This window comes from Neovison vison, chromosome 1 (assembly GCF_020171115.1).
Source record: "Neovison vison isolate M4711 chromosome 1, ASM_NN_V1, whole genome shotgun sequence".
Taxonomy (NCBI): Eukaryota; Metazoa; Chordata; class Mammalia; order Carnivora; family Mustelidae; genus Neogale; species Neogale vison.
Window position 1 is genome coordinate 69,740,186 of NC_058091.1, and position 23,415 is coordinate 69,763,600.

The 23,415-nt window shown below is 42.9% G+C and overlaps 1 protein-coding gene across 1 annotated transcript; it reads left to right on the plus strand.

The window, feature by feature from the left end:
- The first annotated feature begins 18,416 nt into the window (after positions 1 to 18,416).
- LOC122899209 (N-acetyllactosaminide alpha-1,3-galactosyltransferase-like) lies at positions 18,417 to 19,834 on the plus strand. The gene is given in 2 exon segments (XM_044236803.1): positions 18,417 to 19,219; positions 19,222 to 19,834. Coding segments are annotated over 2 exon segments (1,167 nt in total). The 5' UTR covers positions 18,417 to 18,550; the 3' UTR covers positions 19,720 to 19,834.
- The last annotated feature ends 3,581 nt before the right edge of the window (positions 19,835 to 23,415 follow it).

Sequence of the window (23,415 nt, forward strand, 5' to 3'; positions counted from 1 at the left end):
TACCTGAGCAGAGGGAAGGCTGCTGAAATATCATTATCCTGTTGTTTATTAAGTGACCCTGACTTGTTTCGAAACTGAGTCACAGATAATGATTACTTCAGACTTATTTCATATTATCGCCTACACCATGTCCAGTATAGAAGAAGCTACTATGTGCTTTAAAGATCAAAGTCATCTTTAGAAAAGTAGCAATAGAAAGAGATAGAGGGCTTCAGATTTGTGCTCAGTGCCTTCTTTGTTTAAGTTCTATAATTGAACTAATGGATTAAACTTTGAAATCTTCAGTAATACATCTTGCTACTGAAAATAATGGTTACTAGTACCTTTTAGTTTAGTTGTAACATATTTGATATATTTTGTTCTATTTTAAGTAGAGAATCCAGGATAACAGTCACTAAATCTACAGTATAATTCTTCTATAGTGTTATAGATTGTATAATTCTGCATCATTTCTTGTGTTCCACAAGGGTTATCTTATTTTAAAAATGGCAAATTCAGAAAGATGTGTTTGGTGACACTAAAAAATATATATTCAGGTCCTCACATTTGGGCACTTTCATAAGAAAAACACTTTGGAATTCTTACAGGAGAAAAATCAAATGAGAGTTCAAAAAAAAAAAACAGGTGGTCAAATCTCTTTTAAAACAATTGAGGTAAAAACGTAAAGCATTTCAATTAAATTTCCCATAAAGACAGGTCGATGTTGAAAGTGAAGGAAATGTAATAGGAAGTGAAATATATTCGCAGAAATTCTGGATGTTATATGTTTAAAAATCTCATTCCAGCAAGTGCAAACAGGTATTCGTGGACAGTCTGTCTACTCTGTGCCAGCCCAGTATCATTCCTGGGAAGTGACTGGTGACAGGACAGCAAGTTCCTGCTCTGATCATGGGGAAGCCTGAAGATATACATATAAACAAATAAGCAGGATCACCTCAGGGGGTGCTAAGGACCATGGAGAAAATAAAAGAGTGATGTTTTGGGGCAAAACTAGGAGAGAAGCACCTTCAGCAAGGGGGTTCAGGAAAGGCCTCTTAGAGGAGGCGGCTCCTAAGCTGGGCCCTGGAGAGCATGATAACATTTCCAGGCGGGGTGGGGTGGGGTGGGGGGGTGGCAAAGTGCAGGGCCCCTGGAGAGAACAAGCATGACCTGTTAGGCAGCCCAAAAGATACCAATGCCCTAGAGCCCAGGGAGCACAGTGGTCCAGAGAGGTGAGCAGCTGAGATGACTAGGACCCTTCAAATCATAGCAAGGACTTGTATGTTATACTCCGCATCATAAGAATACACTCGGAAGAACTTGGAGAGAAACAGTTAAGAAGATCCCCAGCACTCTAATATTCCCTGTTCAGGCTGGGCTGTTTGCAAGCATTTAAATGCACATTCAAGGGGTGCCTGGGTGCCTCAGAGGGTTAAAGCCTTTGCCTTCGGCTCAGGTCATGATCCCAGGGTTCTGGGATCGAGCCCCACATCAGGCTCTCTCCTTGGTGGGGAGCCTGCTTCCTCCTCTCTCTCTCTGCCTGCCTCTCTGCCTACTTGTGACCTCTCTCTGTCGAATAAATAAATAAAAACTTAAAAAATAAATAAATAAATGCACATTCAAGCAGGAAGTTGGGTGTATGAATCCAGAGCTCAGGAGAGATGTCTGGGCTGGAGACACTGATTAGTGACCTGCATGGACAGTTGCCACTTTTCATCGTGTAGGTTCTGCCAGAAACAGACACTAAGGCAGGAACTTGGCTACAAATAGATTATTTAGGAAGTGCAGGAAACAGTAGCAGGGAAAATGGGAAGGGGTTCGGGCAAGGGAAGGTAACCACTTAAAGAGGCAGTAGCAGCCAGTTACCCAAGTAGGAGGTGACCAGGAAAGTCTGGGTAAAAGTACAAAACACAGCATTGAGGATCCTCCCATCAATGCTAATTTGCAAAAGTCATTGGTCAAGGATGTCCTCCTGGCTTGCCCCGTGCATAAGTGGACCAGACTCCATGGTTTAGGACCCATAGTTGCAGGTGCTGGTACATGGAAGTTGACCAAGCTTCCCTGGAAGATCTGAGGGATGTGGGAGGTTCACTGACCATGTCTGCAACATCCTTTTAAGACCATAAAAGGTGGAGCATCTGCACATGAATCCCAGTGGTCACATGTAACTGAATCTCTCTTAGTTTCCTCACTTGTCAAATTGGGATTGTATTATCCAGGGTTGTCCAGAAAAACAGAACCAATAAGATAGATAGATACATAGATACATAGATGAGAGACAGAGAGAGAGATTATGAGGTATGTGCTCCCATTATGGAGAACAAAAGGTCAGCTACAAGCTGGGACTCCAGGAGAAGCTAGGGGTGTAATACAGTCCAAGTCCAAAGGCCAGAGAACCAGAGTGTTAATGGGAGCAAATCCTAGTGCAAGGGCAGGAGAAGACTGATGTCCCAGCTCAAGCAAGCAGGCAGGAATTAAAAATGGGGTGAATTCTCTTTTCTCCTCCTTTTGTTCTATTCAAGACCTCAACAAATTGGATGATGCCTGGCTACATGGGAGAGGGCCATCTGCTTTACTGAGTCCACCAATCCAAAGGCTAATCTTACCCAGAAACACGTTAACAGACATACCCAGAAACGATGTTCGATCAGGGCAGCTCATGGCCAGTCAGCTGACACAAAATTCAGCAGGGATAAAGCTACCTGCTTCATTCCTCAAAATGTTAAAAATAGAAATAGCATTATGAACCAGTAATTCCACTGTTAGTTTATTTACTCAAAGAAAATGAAAACACTAATTCAAAAAGATATAGGCACCCCCTGTCTACTGCAGCATTATTTACAACGGTCAAGATAAGGAAGCAAAGTGTCCATTGACAAATGAATCTGATAAAGAAGGTTGTGGTAGATGGACAATGGGGTATCACTCCGCCATAAAAAAGAACGGTATCTTGCCATTTGCAATGACATTGTGAACCTAGAGGGTGTTACGCTAAGTGAAATAAACCAGACAGAGAAAGTCAAATGCCATATGATCTCACTTATGTGTGGAATCTGAAAAGCAAAACAAACGAAGAAACAAACAGAAACAGACTCATAAATTCAGAGGAAGAACTGGAGGTTGCCAGAAGGGAAGGGGGTGGAGGATGGGTGAAACACATGAAGGGGGTTAAGAGGTACATACTTCCGATTATAAAATAAATCATGGGGATGAACAGCATGGAGAACTTAGTCAATAATATTGTAATAACTTTGTATGGTGACAGGTGGTAACTATGCTTATCATGGTATAAAATTGTAGAATGTATAAAATTGTAGAATCACTTTATTGTACACCTGAAACTAATATAATATAATGTTGTGTGTCAACTGTACTTCAATAAAAATAAAAATAAAGAAAATGAAAGAAAAAACCCACCTGCCTCATAGGGGCTGTGGTAGATTAAATTATTGAATATAGGCAGAGTGCTCAAAGAGTACGTAACATATAGTGGTAGAAAGGTATCTTTTTTCACAATTACCACCATGATCACCATTATCATTATTATTACTATTAAATTATTTATTATCTGGGGCTAGATTACGATGACCTAGATCATTCATTTGAGATTATAAATAAAGATGAAGGCTCGGGGCTGAGAGAGAAAAAGCTGGCAAAGAAGAATGAGAAGGAGGGAATGAGTGGTCGGGGGAAACCAGACAAATCTGATGACATGACCCACGAAGAGACAGCTTGTCGAGAAGGGGTGAAATTCCCACGTGCTGAATGACACTCAGAGTTGAAGCCAGAGGAAGATGGGCATTAGAGCAAACACTTTGGAGCACCAGAGCCCCACCTGGTTGCCAGTGCAGATCTTCCTTTAAAACACCTGTGTTGGTAGACAAGCTTTTGGGGTAGACACCTCCTGGTTTGGACTGTCAGGTGTCCCTACTTCTTTCTTCTGGTAGCAGCACCCTATTCTTCTTGTGACAGTCACATGCCCAACTTAGCATATGGGTGGGCCCAGTGAACCTGTCTGTTACCATACTCTACCCTCTTCCACTACAGACAAGGGCTGGCTCTACAGACTCCTTCCCAGAATGGGCTGTTTCGGAGTTCGGGGGGAATACTGTACTTTTTTTGTGAAGAGGGTAGGATATTAGTCTGGGGTTTTACACAGACAACTATCTTGGCTGGTAAATGGAGACACCCACGGAGGGAGGCAATGGCAGAGCCCTGATGACACTGTTGGAGTGTAATATTCTATATACATATTATACAGTATATACATGAAACACTGCCTTAAGACTGGGTCTAGGGACTCAGAGACTCATTAAGAAGGAAATGAAAATACAAGTAAAAGACGCAGTGCGGAGCCCGGCACTCAGTAAGTGCTCGAGATGAGGTAGTTGCTATTGTTATGAGCACAGGATTAGAAAGCCAGAGAATGACTTATAGGAAGAGTGATATGAGGTCAGTCATCACTTGAGCTATTGAACTAGAACTTTATCAAAGCCTCTGAGGGAGAACAGGATTGATGCCAAATCTTGAGGCAAGGTTGAGCCGAGTCTGGCAGGCGACTGCAATTCCCTTATCTTTCTCTTCCACTTTCCAGCTAGAAAGCAAAACTCCTTGTTATGAGCTGAACCATGCTCTGAAAATTCTTATGTTGAAGTCTTAACGTGTTGAAGTCAGAACGTGACTGTATTTGGGCCTTCAAAGTGGTCATGAAGGTAAAATGAGGTCATACAGGTAAACCCTAATCCAACAGAATTGAAAGAAGGAGAAATTAGGTCATGGAGAGATGAGTATAGAGAGTAAACCGTGTGAAGACACAGAAGACATCCATCTACAAGCCACGGGAAAAGACCCTTAGAAGAAATCAACCCTCTGGACGCCTTGACCTTGGGCTACTGGCCTCCAGAACCATGAGGAAATAGGTTTCTGTTGCTTAAACCACCCATCTGGGTGTTTGTTATGGCAGCCCTAGCAAACGAATACACATCTAAGTCAGCAACATCAAAGTTCAGGGCATCGTCAGACTGACCCAGTTGTACCCGGCCTGTGAGCTTATGAGGCAAAGTGTCAGAGCTCAGAAACCCCTGGAGTTATTACCCACTTTGGTAAGGAAATAACCTTCTAGAAACTATGGAATGATAGATAGGACTTTGGCAATACTCACTGATGATCATAATCAGCAAGCAATACTAACATTTCTGATACAGAGAGCACAGCTCTTTTTTCACGTTACTAAGCAAGAATTCACTATAGCTAACACCTACTGAAGGTTTTAACACGCTAGATGTTGTTACCTTGCTATAGTAAACTGATCTACTGCTCACCAACAACCTTATCAATATTAAAATATTAAAGTATGCATTGTTAATGTGACTATAAACAGCATCTTTTTAAAAAAATATATATTTTATGTATTATTTGACAGAAAGAGAAAAACAGAGGGAACACAACCAGGGGGAGTGGGAGAGGGAGAAGCAGGCTTCCCCTGGAGCAGGGAGCCGGATGCGGGGCTCAATCCCAAGACCCTGGGATCATGACCTGAGCCAAAGGCAGACGCTTAAAGACTGAGCCACCCAAGTGCCCCTAAACTACATTCTACTTATATCCTCAACATAAAACCCCTTGCACAGATAAATAGATGAGGCACAGAGAGGCAAGATAATTTCCCCCAGGTCACACAGTCAGTAACTGGTAGACTTAAAACTATGAGTCTAGCTCCAACATCTGCCTTCTTACCCATTATTCCACACTGCCCACCATACAATGCTTCAATCACAAGCTATTTAGAAAATACTTTAAAAAACATTTTTACAAGTGCCAAATACCAGGAGTATCTGCGTGTGTGTGCTTGTGTGACCTTGGTAAACTAGAAAGGAAATCTCCTACCTTCTGCCACTTGAATTCTTTACCAACCAGAAGTTCCTGTCAGAAGCTCGAACAAATATCAATGTGACTTTTTTTTTTTTTTTTTTTTTGCCAAAAAGACGTTAACGAGACTATTCCTTTTAAGAGTGACCAGTGGTCAGGAAAGAGATATCATTATGGGCGGAGTTTCGGTGATCCTCCCATGTAATCCCATTCTTTTGCTGTCCCTTTTTCAATATTAAAATCCTCATCATTCATGTGAATATGATAAGCATTCTAATTATGTGTTTACATAAAGACTTCATTTTTCCTTTTTTTTTTGTTTTCCTCATCTGCACTTTTCAGTATTTGGCAATCTCACGGCTGAGGGTCAAGGTTTGAAAGCTGTTCTGGGCCCCCCACCAGCTTTATTTACAACCTTGCAGAGTTCCCGCATAACTACAGATGGGTCCTTAGGCCTTAGTCTATCACATATTCCTTTCTGCAATGCATGAGGAGTGACCCAGATTTTTTAAAGGCCTACAATCGCCTCTGAAATAGCAGCTGCTCCAAAGGAAGCATTTATTACGGAGAATACAAACAAACTATTTTAGCTGGGAGCTACTCAGAGATTTTATAATTTGCCGTTAAATGGGATTCTTTGCATTGGCAACAAGAAGGCATTCCACCAACAGCGGACCATTTCAATCGATCAGAGCCACTGTCACGTGGCTAAGAAGGCAGAAATAATCTAACCGCCCAATCTAGCTAAGCAAATCAGCCAGAACGCTTTATGAATTCAGCTCCAGAGTGCTAAGCAGGCCGTGATAGAAGATAAGGCACTTGTACCGACTGAAAACACTGTTAATTTTTCCAAGTCCTCAGTCAAACCATTTAGAGCAAAAGCCCTATTTCTAAATTCCTTTTAAAGTGTGATATAAAAAACACCCACCTTCTTGGAAATTTCATTCGTCTTCTTTCTAGAACACTGACTTATAACAGTATAAGGTACCTCCAACAGAGACTGAATTGATAGAGCATAATTTTTTCATCTTTATCTACACAACGGTATTGGGAATGATAACTCAAATTCATTATGGTTTCAAATTAAAGTCCACATATTTCCCAAGCATCCTGGGCAAAACGGTCTACTTCATCGTACGTATTTATTAAATATTTGCACCCTGATTGCTGGAGATCACAAGAGACGAGGGAGTTGTTCTTGACTCATACGGACAGGTTTTTTTTTTTCTTTCTTAAAGATTTTATTTATTTGACAGAGAGAGAGAGAGAGAGATCACAAGTAGGCAGAGAGGCAGGCAGAGAGAGAGGGGGAAGCAGGCTCCCTGCTGAGCAGAAGGCCCGATGTGGGCCTCGATCCCAGATCATGACCTGAGCCGAAGGTAGAGGCTTAACCCACTGAGCCACCCAGGCACCCCACAAACAGATTTTTTAAAGTGAAAAAAGTATCCCCTTTCTGGAACTCAAGCCCACTCTGTGTATACAGACTATATTAAAATCGACTGAATCAGAACCATCTTTCACATAAGCCCCTTCAAACTGTACTTAGTATTTTACATAACTTCCAATACTCCTAACAGTTTCATTAGGGACGACAGTCTGTCGCAGAATCTGGCAGTGGCAGATATAAGCAGGCAAAGGTTGCCTTTGAGATGTCTTCCACCTGACGCTGCCTTAGGACTCCACTTCATGAACACATTGCCTGCCTATCACCCACCGTTCCTTCCTGGCTCTCTCCTCCCCTTGGCAACCCACCTCCCTCCTATCCTCTGGCTTCTTTAAGCTTAGCCTGACTCACGTCCTAGCCCTCAGCTAGGATATGCAGGCAACCCCTCCACCCCAAACTGACTTCTGTCGCTGCAAGAATTCCCTGCCCTTTCCCCTCAGTCCTGCGGTCCCCGTCCTCATGCCATGGACTCACCATTTGAAGATACAGAGTCCGGGAGACCAACACACAAGCACTTTGGATCAGAGAAATGGAGATGATCAGAAATTGCTGATGTACATTCTGTCTTTTGGGTATCCGGGGCTGGTTGTTGAAATATTCATATTCCTTGGCCCACAGCACATTATCATCCACCATCTGTACAATGTTCCTTTTTTGTGTTATAAAAAAATTAATTATATCAATTATTTATTTACTATCTTGTTCTCATGGCCAATTCCATTTCCTCGACTCCCCTGTAGAAAACGGTTCTAACATGCTGTGTGTATTTTTTTGATTAAGTGTGTTGCTATAAATGCTCATTGGTGTGTGTGTGTGTTATAGATCTCATTCTATTTATCTTCTGACCTCAGCTTATTTTTAAGATTCATTAAGCTGTTATATCAACCCAATCTGTTACTTTTAACTATGGCATAATGCTCCCTGTGCCCATTCTCCACATTGTGTCTATTTACTCTCCTAGTGATGATGACTCAGCTTGTCTAGGACTTTCCGACACAAGTAATACTGCAAGGAACATCCATGTCCCATATGGAGGTTGGTAATCGCTCCTTTAAGCTTACGCTCAGGAGTGGAATTCTGAGCCATCCTCATGAGTCTCTCTGGGTGCCATACCCCTATCTCCTTGGTCTCCCTACTGTCTGTACACTCCCACGTACACAGACACAGGCCTCCTCAACTGCCCACTGCCAGATTCTTCATCTCCTTGCCTGTGGGCTTTCTCAGCAGTCCTCAACCAAGTGAAATCCCTCTGGTGGCCAAACTGTGAGGCTCTCGTTCTACACAAGCTCCTGGACTCCCCAAGTCAAGCTCCACAAACCCACAGTGGTAACTTGCTTGAAATCAAGCCTTTTATGGACTGCCTTTCCTTCTCTACCCTATTTTTCTTCTCCCCTCCCAGGGTTTCCTGGACTCATCTCTCAAATAAATCACCTCCCTTCAAATCCTCATCTTGGGGTCTATTTCTGGAAGAACCCCAGCTAAGACATAGGAAGTGTGTTTATTTACCTTGACTAAGTAGTAGCTGGTTGTTCACCAGAATGACTGCACAGATCTCACTCCCAACAGCAGTAGTGAGGGTGGTACCCATGTTCCACATCCTCCCCAACACTGGCATTAGCCAGCTCTCTCATTTGTGTTTGTCTGATTTGTTTAAAGTGATAGCTCCCTGTTATTTTGATTTCCAGTTCTCTGGTTACAAATCTTTGTGAGCTTTTCTTTATCTGGTGTAGTTCCAACTGCACCTTGCCTTCTGCAACAAAGATTCGTGGTACAGCTAACCCTCGATCATCTGTGTGTATTCTGAGGCCTTATTTCAAGAGCTCTCTCTATATATTAACTCATTAAATTGTGAACAGCCCTAGGTACTACTCTTGTCACCCACATTTTGAAGATAAACCCAAACACAGAGATGTTAGCTAACTTTCCCAAGGTCACAGAGCTAGTAGGTCATCAAGCCCGAGTTTAAAGCCAGACTCAGGATGAGAATCTCTGCTCTAAATTCCCTTACTCTGCTGTCATTCCTGATTCAACATTTCAAGAACATTTCCCTTTTCCATTCTATAGAGTTTCCTCTGAACTCAATTCCCCTTCTAAGCAATTCCATAATGCAGGGACTGAGTCCAAGAAATGGGTGGGGAGGGATTCATTATCTGAGGAATAGTAAGCCAAGCCTCTTCAATTGCACAATACAAAGAACATTTGGTTAGCACAATCATTATCAAATGAAATATTCTACTTAATTAAACACTCTGGTCAACTGAGGATGAAATGCCTACCATATTAAAATGTAAAAAGCTGTACCCTAAAATGATACCTCTATATTAATTTTCTTTGCTGTTGTAAAAATTACCACAAACTTAGTGGCTTAAGCAATGCAAATGTATTATCTCACCTTTCTTAGCCAGGTCACAGGAGCTCAATGGCGCTCTCTGCTCTGTGTCTCGGGAAGCCAGCCCACCTCATCTGAAGCTCTCATCTGAAGCACTCATCTGAAGCTCTCACCTGAAGCTCCCTTATCTAGGAGAATCTGCTTCCAAACTCACTCAGGTAGTTGGCACCTCTCTGCTCCTCGTGGGTGCAGATCTGAGTTTCTAGTTTCCTCACTAGTTGTCAATGGGGAGCCCCTGTCAGCCACCTAAGGCTGACTGTCCTACTCACCATGCAGCGACTTCCATCTTAGGACCCTCAGTGGTGCATCAAGTCCCGTTCATGCTTCTTGTCCCTGATTTCTCCTTCTGCGTCTATTTGTCTCCTGTCAGAGAGAGTTTTTTGCTTTTAAGGACTAATAGGATTACATCGGACCCACTTCAAAAATCCAGGATAGTATCTGGAAAGTGCTATGTAAGTGCTGAATGAATGAATGAATGAATGAAGTTCTGACTGTACTTGAAAGATTGGAGATCATTGGTTTGGTGGGGGAGGATAAGGGAGGAATGAGAAAATCCCTCATGGCAGCTTTGTTTAGTTGTCATTTGCAATAGACAAAGGTAGCTGTTATTTTGGGTAATCTGGTTATATGAAAGGTCACTGAGAAGGTAAAAATGTCAATATGGTTGCTTGCATAACTAATTTATTTTAAGTCCAGTTAGTCAACAAATCTCTGCTCTAGCATAGGTTTGACAGTAGATAATCTCGTGTTGCATCAGGCACTGTGATGTTGTTAGAGAGCCCCTACGCCCTTGTCTTGGTATCCCTAGAAACACAGATTCCCCAGCACAAGACCATCACCCTGTAAGTTGAGAAAAAAATACAGGCTTTTTCCTACACTCAATGGCATCTCTTAATCTCCATAGTCCCATTACTGTCTCCAGTCCCTTCTGCTGTACCCAGGATAGAAGTAATGACCAGAGCCCATTTGTAATAATAAACACTTGGGTATTCTCCAATTTCAAAATGCTTTCATCAACTAAAGAAGCAGCAGGAAATGGTGGATTTGAATCTTAACACTGTTATTTACTGACTATTTGATTTTGGAAAACTTCCACATCCTAGATGGAAAATGGGGTTAGTAATAACTGCCTTCAACAGCCGTCAGCATAGAGCCAGTGTAATCGAAGTACCTAGTAGTGCCTGGCACATGACAGACACTGAACAAATGGCTACTATTATCACCTATTATTTCTAAGAATGACAAAAAAATACAGGACACGTAGTGAATTTTCATTTCAGATATATAACAAATAATTTTTTCAGTATTAGTATGTTCCAAATATTGCATGGGGCACACTTATATTAACACTACATTTTTTAAAAGATTTATTTATTTTAGTGGAGGGGTGGGGGAGAGTTGGGGGGGAGAGGCAGAGAATCAAGCAGACTCCCCACTGAGTGTGGAGCCTGACACAGGGCTCAATCTCACAACCCTGAGGTCAGGACCTGAACCAAAACAAAGAGTCAGATGCTTAACCAATTGCATCACCCAGGCACCTTTTGGCATTATTTTTATTTGCTAAATCTGGCAACCCTTTTTCATGTGATCCTAGGGCAAGCATCAAAGTAGACATTGTTTCCATTTAATGGATAAGGAAACTGAGGTTCAGAAAAAATAAGTGATGTGAAATGATCACAAATTATGATGGGGTAGATTAAAAGGAAAGATGGATATTAATTCTATTATTACTTATTACTTATAGAGTACATGCTGACTTCCAAGCAATATTTAGGAAGGGTCTACTGTTAGTAGCCAGCAATGGCCTCCCTCAGTGTAGATGTGAAGTGAGGGGAGCGGGGGATACCTTAGGCACAGCATCAGGATCCTCAGGGTCAAGAACTAGGATTTTGGGTGGCTCACTCCATTAAACGTCAGACTCTTGGTTTCAGCTCAGATCATGCTCTCGGGTGCTCAGATTAAACCCTGTTGGGGCTCTGAACTCAGGGGGGGAGTCTGCTTGAAGATTCTCTCCCTTTGCCCCTCCCCCATTCTCTCTCTCTCTCTCTCTCTCTTTCTCAATTAAATAAGTAAATCTTAAAAAAAAAAAAAAAAAAAGAAAAGAAAACAGAACTAGGATTTCTTGTGTCTTCTCCACCGAGGCCCCACCCACCTCATTTTAGTTGTACCTCGATCCTCTTGGCTTACCAGCATCCTCATGGAAGAGTGAAGAGAGAAGATGAAGTTCAAACGAAGCACTGTCCGGTAACAAATCCACATAGCTCTGTGATTTCACTAAGCCAGGTCACAGTTCCCATAACCGTCAAGAGTTGGTCTTCCTAGGAATGAGGTTCCTGGCTGGTGGGTTGTGGAACCCCTCGGGCCTTGAAGAAGAGAATCTGGTCGACCGACTTCATAGAGTGAAAGCAGCAAAGGGTTTCTCTTTGCAAAGGGAAGGCACACTTGGAGACGGAGGAGAGGCTGACCCGTGGATGCGCGGCAGCCCAGAGTTTCTCATTGTGTTCTTTTATCAGGGTTTATTGGGTACCCTTCCTCCCATCTTATTCTTATCACTCCACCCTTGTGCAGCCTGGGTTTCCTCCCCTCGAGCTCTTTGCGCAAGTCTGTGGTAGTCATCTTGCCAGGAGTGCCTCGGAACAATCCACCAAGGGCCCAAACTGCAATGCAAATGATGTTATACTATCCTTGGGGTTTCTAGCAGACACAGTCTTTCTTAAGTACATGTGCTCCAAAGCTGGGCCAGTCCCTGTAGCCCGTAGCCTCTGCTTTTTGTCTCAGCTAAAAGGCAAAAGGGGTTGGCCCGAGGGAGATGGCACGGTCTCTGGACGGGGGATGGGTGGTCACTGGCAATTGTCCCAGTGTTCCCCTCCTTTTCCCCCTCCTGCTCATGTCTAACTGCCTACTCTAACAAAATTGGAAGGTGGGAGAAGAGCTTTAAAATCAGCTTTAGGGACGCCTGGGTGGCTCAGTTGGTTGGACGACTGCCTTCGGCTCAGGTCATGATCCTGGAGTCCCAGGATCGAGTCCCACATCGGACTCCCAGCTCCACGGGGAGTCTGCTTCTCTCTCTGACCTTCTCCTCGCTCATGCTCTCTCTCACTGTCTCTCTCTCAAATAAATAAATAAAATCTTTAAAAAAAATCAGCTTTAAATCACCTTGTTTTAAGGACATGCCAATTTAAAAATATTTGTCTTAAACCTAGAGGCTGAGGAGAATACATCTCCTTCATTCCCATTGTAGGGAGGCCCCAGGAGAAGCATGATCTCCAAAAAAGTATCCTGCCTCGGGTCCATTTATCGTCTCTTCAGAAAAGCTAGGATTTCAGGCCTCTACAAGCACACTAAAGAAATTTTTTTCTCAATTTTAAGTATATATGCAGGAGAAAATTAACACACAAGTGCTTATATATGATGTTAACTTGAGTGGCCAAAATAGGAATTTACCCATAGAGAAAATGGACTCCTGTGGACCTTCAGATTATCACAAAGCCTGGAAGCCTAACCCTTCTTTTTCTACATGAATTTTTGCTGACATTAATATTATTCCCATAGCCTCTTTTTACTATACAGTGACACACTTTTCTGCCTATTGTAGATTTTATTTTCATTGGTTTACTTGGTTTGGTGGAGTCGACGTGGGACATTATTTTTCATGTGCATGAAGAAACTTCCTTTTTTTCTTTTCCGTATTTATAGCAGTCTGATTTAGCATCTCCAAGAAGGAAAGCAATATAGGGCATGGGAAATGCTTACAGCAGTCTGAAGAGTGACAGGCCAGCTGCACCCAAATACTCTGCTTCTTGCCAACACCTGTATCTCAGCTTATTTCTACACACATACACTGCAAATAGCTGCCATGAAATTTTAATTGTTCGCTCGCTAATAGGTACCCAAATTGCTTAGCTCAGGAAGCAGAATTTCCTGCAGGCAGCATTTCTCAAATGATGGGCCATGGACCACCCATATCAGAGTCCCCCGAGATTCTTATGTAAGAGGCTCATCTCTGTTTCCCACTGCAGACTCCCATTACTACTGAATGGGAATCTGCAATTTCCAAGAGTGGGTCTTTGCGATCTGGCCTTAGAGAATGTATAATGTGATTCGAATTGAATTTTATGACTTATTTCCTCAGTGGATCAGTCCGTATGGTCTGGCTAGTAATTGTCTGTGATTTCATCACTTCTCTATATTCTCCAGCCCGTACACGTAGGTCAGGAATGGATGAGGGGACTTCATAGTGACCAGATTTGAGAGGAACACTGGGCAGTGCCAAGGGCCCGGGGTGGGTGAGGCCAGCCGTCTGTTGTAGAACAAATGTGTATGATGCTGTGATTCCTCTATGAGTTCAGTACCCACGGGACTTTCTCAATTGTGACAGTCTCTGTTTTATCTACACCTGACGAGGGAGATACCAATGCATAATTCCACATCAAAAATGGAGAATTATATAAAGCTTATTTTTAAAAAGTAATTCAGGCATGAAGATATATGCTAATGTATTAAAACTACAGTTTAAATATCCTGTGGTTTTTCTATTAACTTTCAATCCCTTCTCATTTGGAATCAGGAAAATCATTAGTCAGATATGGTTCAAGGAATTATGTTTTTCCTGATCTGACCTGGATTGTTTTTCTTTGTCAGGTACCTGCATTGTGCCCTGTGCATCTTCTATTTCATGCTGGTCTCATTGGAGTGGTCATTTCCTCACGAGACGACACTTGATACCAGCATCCTGACATCTTCAGGCTTCCCATAGTTGCTCCAAGTCTGGGTCTTATACTCTGAAATGGCATCGGTTGGATTTCTGTGCTCCATCTCACTCCCTAATTACACAGAATTAAAGTCGTTCCCTCTGAGTCGCGATCTCTCTGAGAAATGTCTGTCCCCAGAGAAAAATGTGCAGCTCGCAGTCTGCCCCTTGGCTCTGAGCCTCCTACAGGCTGCCTGTCACTGTCACAGGAGGGCTGCGTGTCTCCTCAATCTGGCAGCTGTGAAGACCTCCTAAATTAAACCCCTCTCCCTGGATAAATTCCTTACACACACACACACACACACACACACACACACACACACACACACACAACCACCTTGCATTTTTATCACATTTTCTGCCACCGATCACTCTCAAAGCCACCTGAGTTACCCTGTCAGGGCCCTCCCACCCTGTCTGCAGGTAGAGAATAAAGGGAATTCTCCCTCCCGGAAGGGATGCAGCCTTTCCTCAGTGTATCCAGACCAGGTTCCTCGAAACTGGGGAGGCAGAAGCTTATGGGACGCTTCCGTGTCTGGTGGTTGTTCTGCCTTCCCAGAGCAGCCTAGGGGTGAGGCACAGATCCATATATTATCTGCAGAGAAGATCTTGCTCTTTGCTGGGTGAGTGGTAAAGAACTCCTGATCCTGGGACATTAGTAATAGGAACTAAGAAAGAGGCAATAATATTGAAGAAGGCACCACCCCAGCCCTCCGCCATTAAAGAACAAGTGTAGGTAGTCACCACCAGGTTCACATAGAGATAATTGTGTGGGTAGAAAAAAATGAGATTTTTTTTCATCAAAAACTAAGCCATTGTTGTAATCAGGTGATCAAAACACAATAAGTAGAAACATAGACTTTTACTGGGTACGTGGTAGGTATTGATGGATTCTCCAAAGCAGGAAATTGAATTTTAAACTGTTCTTGGATTTAGTTCAAATTCAGTTCTCAAAAAGATGAGGTGTTATAATTTTTTTAATCACTGCTGAAAATTAGGCTTCCTCAAAAATGGTCTATTCCTTAAGGAAAACATTCTATAATGAAAAGCAATAAAGATCTATAATTGCATGAAATGAGCATTTTCTAGTTAATTTGGGCAGAGGACTGAATCAAGTTGGAAAAATCTATGCCACAAATCTTTGATCCTCTAAATACAGGAGCAGCAGAGCCATTTACATTTGTTTTGTGCATTTTTTGTTTTGCTAGAATTATTTTGACAAAACGATGTAGGCCTGAATTATCAAAATAGAAACTTAATTTACTGGAATAACCTTCCTCACAGGAAAAATAAAAAGTATTATCACTATGATTTATTGCTTTTTTAAGATTTTATTTATTTATTTGAGAGAGAGAGAACACAGAGAGAACAGGAATAGCAGACTTCCCTCTGAGCAGAAAGCCCGACTTGGGGCTCGATCCCAGGACCCCAACATCATGATCTCAGCCAAAGGAAATGCTTAACTGCCTGAGATAAGCAGGTTTCCCATACGATTTAAAAAAAAAAAAAAGAGGGGGGAATGTCAGTGTAGAGATCCCAGGCTCCCTCTAAGCAGAAAACAGACTTACATAAATGAAAGGATGGATCCAAGAAATTTGTTTATTCATTCAACAGATAGTTATTTGCACTGGAGCTAAGCTAGCCTACACATGTAATGGTCATTCCTTTTCTTTAGTCTTTTGGATCAAACAGCAATACATGCTTCCAGAAACATTTCCAAATATCAAGATGTTTATAAGGGGAAATTGTTTCTCTTCCTGTCTCCCCAAATGGGCATTAACAACCCTTTGTTAATCCCACTAACAATTTCAAGTGAGTCCCTCTGTAGTTCCTTTATTTAACTAATCGTATGTACATATATTTATAATTTTCTTTATGTTATGCATATTATGAACTATAGAATCTATAAATACATATCACTCTGTAACTTTTTAACTTTACTCTATATAGATATATGTTTAAGACATATGTAGAGATATACCTCAATATTTTACTTGAATGCCTAGCATTCTGTAGACTAAAATTCCATAATTAAAAAAATTCAGTCATTACCTTCTTGACAAGCCTTTAATTTATTTTCTGGCTTTTGTAAATAAGAAAACTGTCATAATAAACATTCTTTAATGTATGTATTAAATGTGAAATGCAAATTTTTTTCCTGCTGAATATATTCTCAAAGGTGTACATTGCTGTGTTAAAGACATACGAATTTTCAATTCTAATAAAAATACCACATTACTTTTGTGTAAGTTCTGGCAGTTTACAATCACACCAACAATGCAAGTGAGTTCCTCATACCCTAGCCAACACTTGATATTGTCATGATTTTTTAAAGATAATATTTATTTATTTATTTATTTGAGAGTGAGAATGAGCAAGGAGAGGGAAGAGAGGGGGATGGAGAGAGAGACTCTCAAGCAGACCCTGCACTGAGCCAGACACAGGGCTAGAACCCATGACCCTGAGACCACAACACGAACTGAAATCAAGAGTTGGATGCTCAACTGACTGAGTGACCCAGGTACCCCAATATTGTCATTATTTTTAATATTGGAAGCTAATGGTTAAGAACAGTAGCTCATACCTTATGACCCAGCAACTTTACTACTGGGTATTTACCCTAAAGATACAAACGTGGTGCCCCAAAGGCGCACATGCATCTGAATGTTTATAGCAGCAATGTCTACAATAGCCAAACTATGGAAAGAACCTAGATGTCCATCAACAGATGAATGGATAAAGAAGATGTGGTATATATATACAATGGAATACTATGCAGCCATCAAAAGAAATGAAATCTTGCCATTTGCGACGATGTGGATGGAACTAGAGGGTATTATGCTTAGTGAAATAAATCAGTCGGAGAAAGACAACTATCATAGGATCTCCCTGATATGAGAAAGTGGACATGCAACGGGGCGGGGGGGGGGTAGAAAAAGAATAAATGAAACAAGATGGGATTGGGAGGGAGACAAACCAAAAGAGACTCTTAATGTCACAAAACAAACTGAGGGTTGCTGGGGGGAGGGGTGTAGGGAGAGAGTAGTGGGGTTATGGACATTGGGGAAAGTATGTGCTTTGGTGAGTACTGTGAAGTGTGTAAACCTGGCGATCTGTTTACACAGATCTGTACCCCTGGGGCTAATAATACATTATAGGTTTATAAAAAAAACTTTAAAAATTGGAAAAAAAAAAAAAAGGAATATAAAAAGCATTTAAAAAATGGTAGCTCAATCTTGTTTCAATTTGTATTTCCAGGCCACAAAGTTTATGGTTATTGGACATTTTCTCTTTCTTTTCTGTGGACTGCCTTTTGATATCCTTAGGCCATATTTTTATTGGGCTGTTTTTAATTTGCCTGCACATTTGCCAGAAGTTCTTTGAAATATAATCCTTTGTTATGTGTATTGCAATCATTTTTTTCTTCCAGTCTGATTGTCTTCTGACTTTTTAATGTGTTTCTTTGTCATACTGAAGATTTCGATATCTGTATAAAGTTCCTTCAAATTTTATTACTTATTCTTCTTTTCCTGTCTAAGAAGTTTACTCCACTGCAATCCATACCCGAAAAATACACAGGTATTCTCTGCATTCGGTAGCCTTACAACTGTAGGTTCCTATGACATCTTCTAGAGCCAACTTTTAGATATTTTTTTTTTCCCAAGCCCTTTGTACATACTCTCCTGCCATGCTGCATTCTCTAAGTCACCCTGGATTTTGTGGGGAGTTTTCTTGTTTCTCCCTTTTTTGTCTGCAGACTTAATCTGTTTTGTCAAAGAAGAAAATGTGTCCCGCGCGCGCCCCTGCCCGCCGCCCACCGCCCGGGGGCAGCGCCCCGCGGCCCGCCTGCCAGAGCGCCGGCTGCACACCCCGCCCTGGCACGCCCCGCAGGGCTCCGGCAGAGGCGGCGTGGTGACTGTGCGGGCGGCCAAGGGCGACGCCCGGCCGGGAGCCAAGGCGCGGTGCAGCCCCCCGTGCGCCGGGGCTCTGCGGATCAGGAGTTGGAAGGCTGCACCTTCCCTTCCTCCCAGCCCTGCCTCCTTCTGCAGAGCGGAGCTCGATAGAACTTTGTTGTTTTGCCTTTTACTGTGCGGGGAGAGGAGCAGACGATGAGGAGAAAATAATGAATGTCAAAGGAAAAGTGATTCTGTCAATGCTGGTTGTCTCCACTGTGATTGTTGTGTTTTGGGAATATATCCACAGCCCAGAAGGCTCTTTCTTGTGGATATATCATTCAAAAGGAGAAAACCAAGATTCAGAGAGGGAAAAGGTCCCATCACCATTGTACTACCAAAACCCAGAAGTTGGTAACAGCGTAAGTCCAAAGCACTGGTGGTTTCCGAGTTGGTTTAACAATGGGACCCACATTTACCAAGAAGTGGAGGACAGAGATGAAGATGAACGAGAGGAAAACAACGGAGAGCTTCAGCTATCAGACTGGTTTAACCCACAGAAACGTCCAGAGGTGGTGACGGTGACCGGATGGAAGGCGCTGGTCGTGTGGGAAGGCACTAACAACAGTACCATCCTAGAAAATTACTATGCCAAACAGAAAATTACCATGGGTTTGACAGTTTTTGCTGGTGGAAGATACATTGAGCATTACTTGGAGGAGTTCTTAGTATCTGCCAATAGGTACTTCATGGTTGGCCACAAAGTCATGGTTTACATCATGGTGGACGCCGTCTCCAGGATGCTCTTGATAGAGCTGGGTCCTCTGCATTCCTTCAAAGTGTTTGAGATCAAGCCTGAGAAGAGGTGGCAGGACATCTGCATGATGCGTATGAAAACCATATTGGGGAGCACATTGTGGCCCACGTCCAACACGAAGTGGACTTCCTCTTCTGCACGGACGTGGACCAGGTCTTCCAAGATAGCTTTGGAGTGGAGACGGTGGGCCACTCAGTGGCTCAGCTGCAGGCCTGGTGGTACAAGGCAGACCCCGACGAGTTTACCTACAAGAGGCGGAAGGGGTCTGCAGCCTGCATTCCATTCGGCCAAGGGGATTTTTATTACCATGCAGCCATTTTTGGAGGCACACCCATTCAGGTCCTAAACATCACCCAGGAGTGCTTCAAGGGAATCCTCCAGGACGAGAAAAATGACGTAGAAGCCAAGTGGCATGATGAAAGCCACCTAAATAAGTATTTCCTTCTCAACAAACCCACTAAAATCTTATCCCCAGAATACTGCTGGGATTATCACATAGGCCTGCCTTCGGATATTAAGACTGTCAAGATATCTTGGCAGACAAAAGAGTATAATTTGGTTAGAAATAATATCTCACTTTAAACTGTGCTGGTAGGCTTCTGAATTTGAGAGAGTATGATTCTGGCAACTTTCTTAGAAGAGTAACACTTAACTTTTAAACAATACTAACAAAACACCAACACTGCAAATACTTACTCTTCTTCCCTGTAACTTTGAACTTCGCAGTATGGGAGAATGAACCTATGGTAGTCAGGTGTAAATTCCCAGTGATTTCTTATTTATGCTGGGTTTGGGGGAAATACCAAAAAAAAGAAAAAATTTTTTTTTTGGAAACAGGCAAAGAAAAAGCCAGAAACCCTCTGCACATGCCAGATAACATACTGGAAAAAAAAGGTTCTAAGGAAGTGTTTAGCCACAAGATACAATTGTGAGGGGTCAGCTCCTTGACTTTGGTATCCTTGCTGAGTTGCTCAGCAGCAGAACTCTGAGAAAGGACACAGTCAGTCCCTGTTGGCAATCTTCGGATGGTTTCACGAGCAGACTGTTTCAGGCCATTGGCTGTCCATGTTCTTTTCCCATCGGGAAAATGTCATTTGGCTTCTGTACAGAAGATTGGTGGAGAATTCCCAGTGGATAGCATGGTGGTGAAGGTTTGGAGTCCCAGGATATGTGAATGAGCCGATGGGGGCTCAGCATGGAGTGGAAACTGACTCATAGTGAGTTTGCCGTGAAGTGGCAGAGGGTGGGAAAAGAGGCTGGTCACTGTGGGCCACCTCGGAGGGGCACAGGGCATGGGGCTGGTGCTTAAACACAGCATGGATCCAGGCGCTGTGTGGGAGGCTGTGTGGGAGGCCCTGCAGGCCATCTCCAGCCTCCTCAGACCCACAGCAACCAGGACGGTGGTCTTGCATGGAGATGCTTCTCTTTTGGCCCAAGTCACATTCAGTCCTGCTGGACTCTGCTGCTTGTGTCCTCAGTTCTGTGGCTAGAGCTTTGAAGTAGATGGTGACAGAGTAGGCAAAGGCCCACAGTGGACTAAAGAGGCTGGCAAAGAGTTCAACTTCCCAAACCTGGGCTGCATGACAGACAGTCGTCAGCATGCCCAGCCTCCGCCTGCTCAAACCCTCAGGGACCCCTAGCCCATCATGCCCCAGAGTGGAGCGCTGACATCCACGAGTAGACCGGATTGGAAAAACCCTCCCTTCAAGCAACCTCTTGTTTTCCCCTGCCCCATCTGCACTAAAGCAGTGTAACAACCAGAATAACAGCAGTGAATAAAATCTGCTTCATATCAGAAGCAGAGGGGATGGCAGAGGGAGACCCCATCCTCATGACTGAACAGATTAACATGCAGTGCCCTTCTCGAAGAGAAGCTCTGAAATCCTACGTATTATTTAAAGTTAAGCGATTCAGTGTCAAGGAAGTTGGGAGGCAACATCTACATAGGCAGGAATATTTATAGTTGGCATGTGTTCCAGTTTGGGTCATTTTGTTTCCATTTTTAAGTAATGGATTTGAAGAACCACTGCCCTGGCTGTGTGGTGGGCATAGTGGGCTTATGTGATCCAAATAAAATCCACATTTTTTTTTCCAACCATTTCACTGTGCCTCCTACTCTTCAGTCCTTTCCAAAAAATCTCACAACCCAGCAAAAACAAACCCAATCAACAAAGTCCTGAAGAAGCGGACTTCGTGAAAGAAAATGAAGGCCACACGTCAGGGTGCTGCCTCTCCAGGATTCAAGTTTTCCGGGATCCCTTCTGGAGTAGGGACAGTTGAGCATTTATATCCTACACCAAAGAAATGCCCTATCTTAAAAGATTAGGGGAAGGGAATCTTGATTTCCTTTTGTTTGTTTAAATTTAAACATTAAAAGTAATAATAATAAAAAAGAAAATATATGGGAATATTATTAGCAAGGGCACTTTTGTTTGACAAAAGGCCTGGAGAGAAGAAAGTACATAATGCAGGGAGGGCAAGTACGTGACACAGGCTGCTTTGGCTCATCAGCACCTGCTACACACCCCCAATGCCTCACGCTACAACACTCCAGCACTTCCATGCATCATGGGTGTGGCCTGAAACCTTTCTCAATAAAGCACCGTTAGCACATGGTGTTTCTCAAAGATGGCCACAGCTGTGTCTTTCCTTCCTATGACCTTTCCAGCATCTTACTGCCTCCCAACTAAGAGGTGGAGTCTAATCCCTCTCCTCGTGGGTCTGGGTGGGCTTGTGGTTCACTTGTAATCTGCAGAATGTACCAGAAGCCACTCTGGTGGTCTTCCAAGTTTAAGTCATAAGAGATGACGCAGTTTCTGCCTTCTCAGCAGAAATGCTCACTCTTAAAGGTGGGATACATGTCCTTGAAGCCTTCAGTCATGCGATTACCCTGAGACCACTGTGCTATGAGAAAGCCTTGTAGAGACTATCTATGGATAAATCAGTTGATAAATTGATGGGCTTAGATAGATATAAAAAAAGAGAGAGAGATTCCATTCCAGTCCTCAGCTGCTCAGGACTCCTCTGCCCTCATCACTGTCTGACTTTCCTTCATAGGAGACATTCACATGAGCCCTTCCTGAATTCCTGACCTACAGAAGCCAAGTCATAATAAACGTCTATTTTATCGAAGCCCCTGAGTTCTGGGATGGCTTGACAGACAGCAATATATAATTATAATGTCTCCATAGTAGACGGAGATGACCAATGGAATGGAGATGCCCTTGAACAGAAACCTACTCACCACACCTAACCTAACTGTACGTGAAATTTTTGGCATTTATAAGTAAGATATTATCAAATAGAGTGCTTTTATAAGTTCTTCAAATCACTCAGTGATGTATGTTTGTTTCTTTATTTTCTTTATTAGATATAAGCTGGCTCTGCTACATTTCCAGAAAATTGCCTCACCAAGGTTTCCCTACCTTCCCTTCAAGCCCCACACCCCAGTTCCCCAGAAAAAGCATAAGAATTTTGTGGGGAAGGAATCTACAGCTGAGTACCGGGAACACCTTAGAACAGCCTACATCCTGTCTTTCAGTCCACAGCAGCCCCTCCCTTGACATGGCTGGGCAAAACACCTTTCACCAAGTGCCACGGATTCGTCCATGCCAAGTGAGCGCCTCCAGAGTCTGAAGGAGAGTTCATTTCTTCCTACATCTTTTTATAATCTTAGAGACCTTCAACACTGTGATCACATACATGCTTCGTCTTATTTTTTCTTGGCACCCACTGGCCTCTCTTCTCGCCTTCCACCACATCCACCCTATCTCCAAGGTAACCCATGCTAACGGCTCACACGTAACCATGTATCCTTCCGTATTTCCATCTGTGCTCAGATAACGCGACACAGCCAGAGGCACGTGTGGATTATCATATAAAAAGCTAATGCTTTTAAACTTGTTAGTCACACAGGCTGTAACTGCCACTGCTTTCCATACCTGCTTCTCTGCTTCCCCATTTACCCTTTGATGCGACCCTCCCTCTTTTCTCCCCCTCTCCCGGGCCTTACTTCAGATCATTTGGAGCCATGACTGTGCTACTTAGGTTTTCATCACTCCATCCCTCTTTCCGTCTTTCCATCATGCACTTCCTAGCATTGTTTACTGTTATTCTTTAGAATGCTTCTCAAGAAATTCAGGCGAACAGGTGAAATGCTGGACACCTGAGCAGAAAAGTGAAAGGATTGGTTGGCAAAGGCTCGTGTCCTCCTTGATTTGGAGAAGAGACAATGCCTCACTGGATGGGCTCATCACTGACCTCACCCTGCAGGAATCA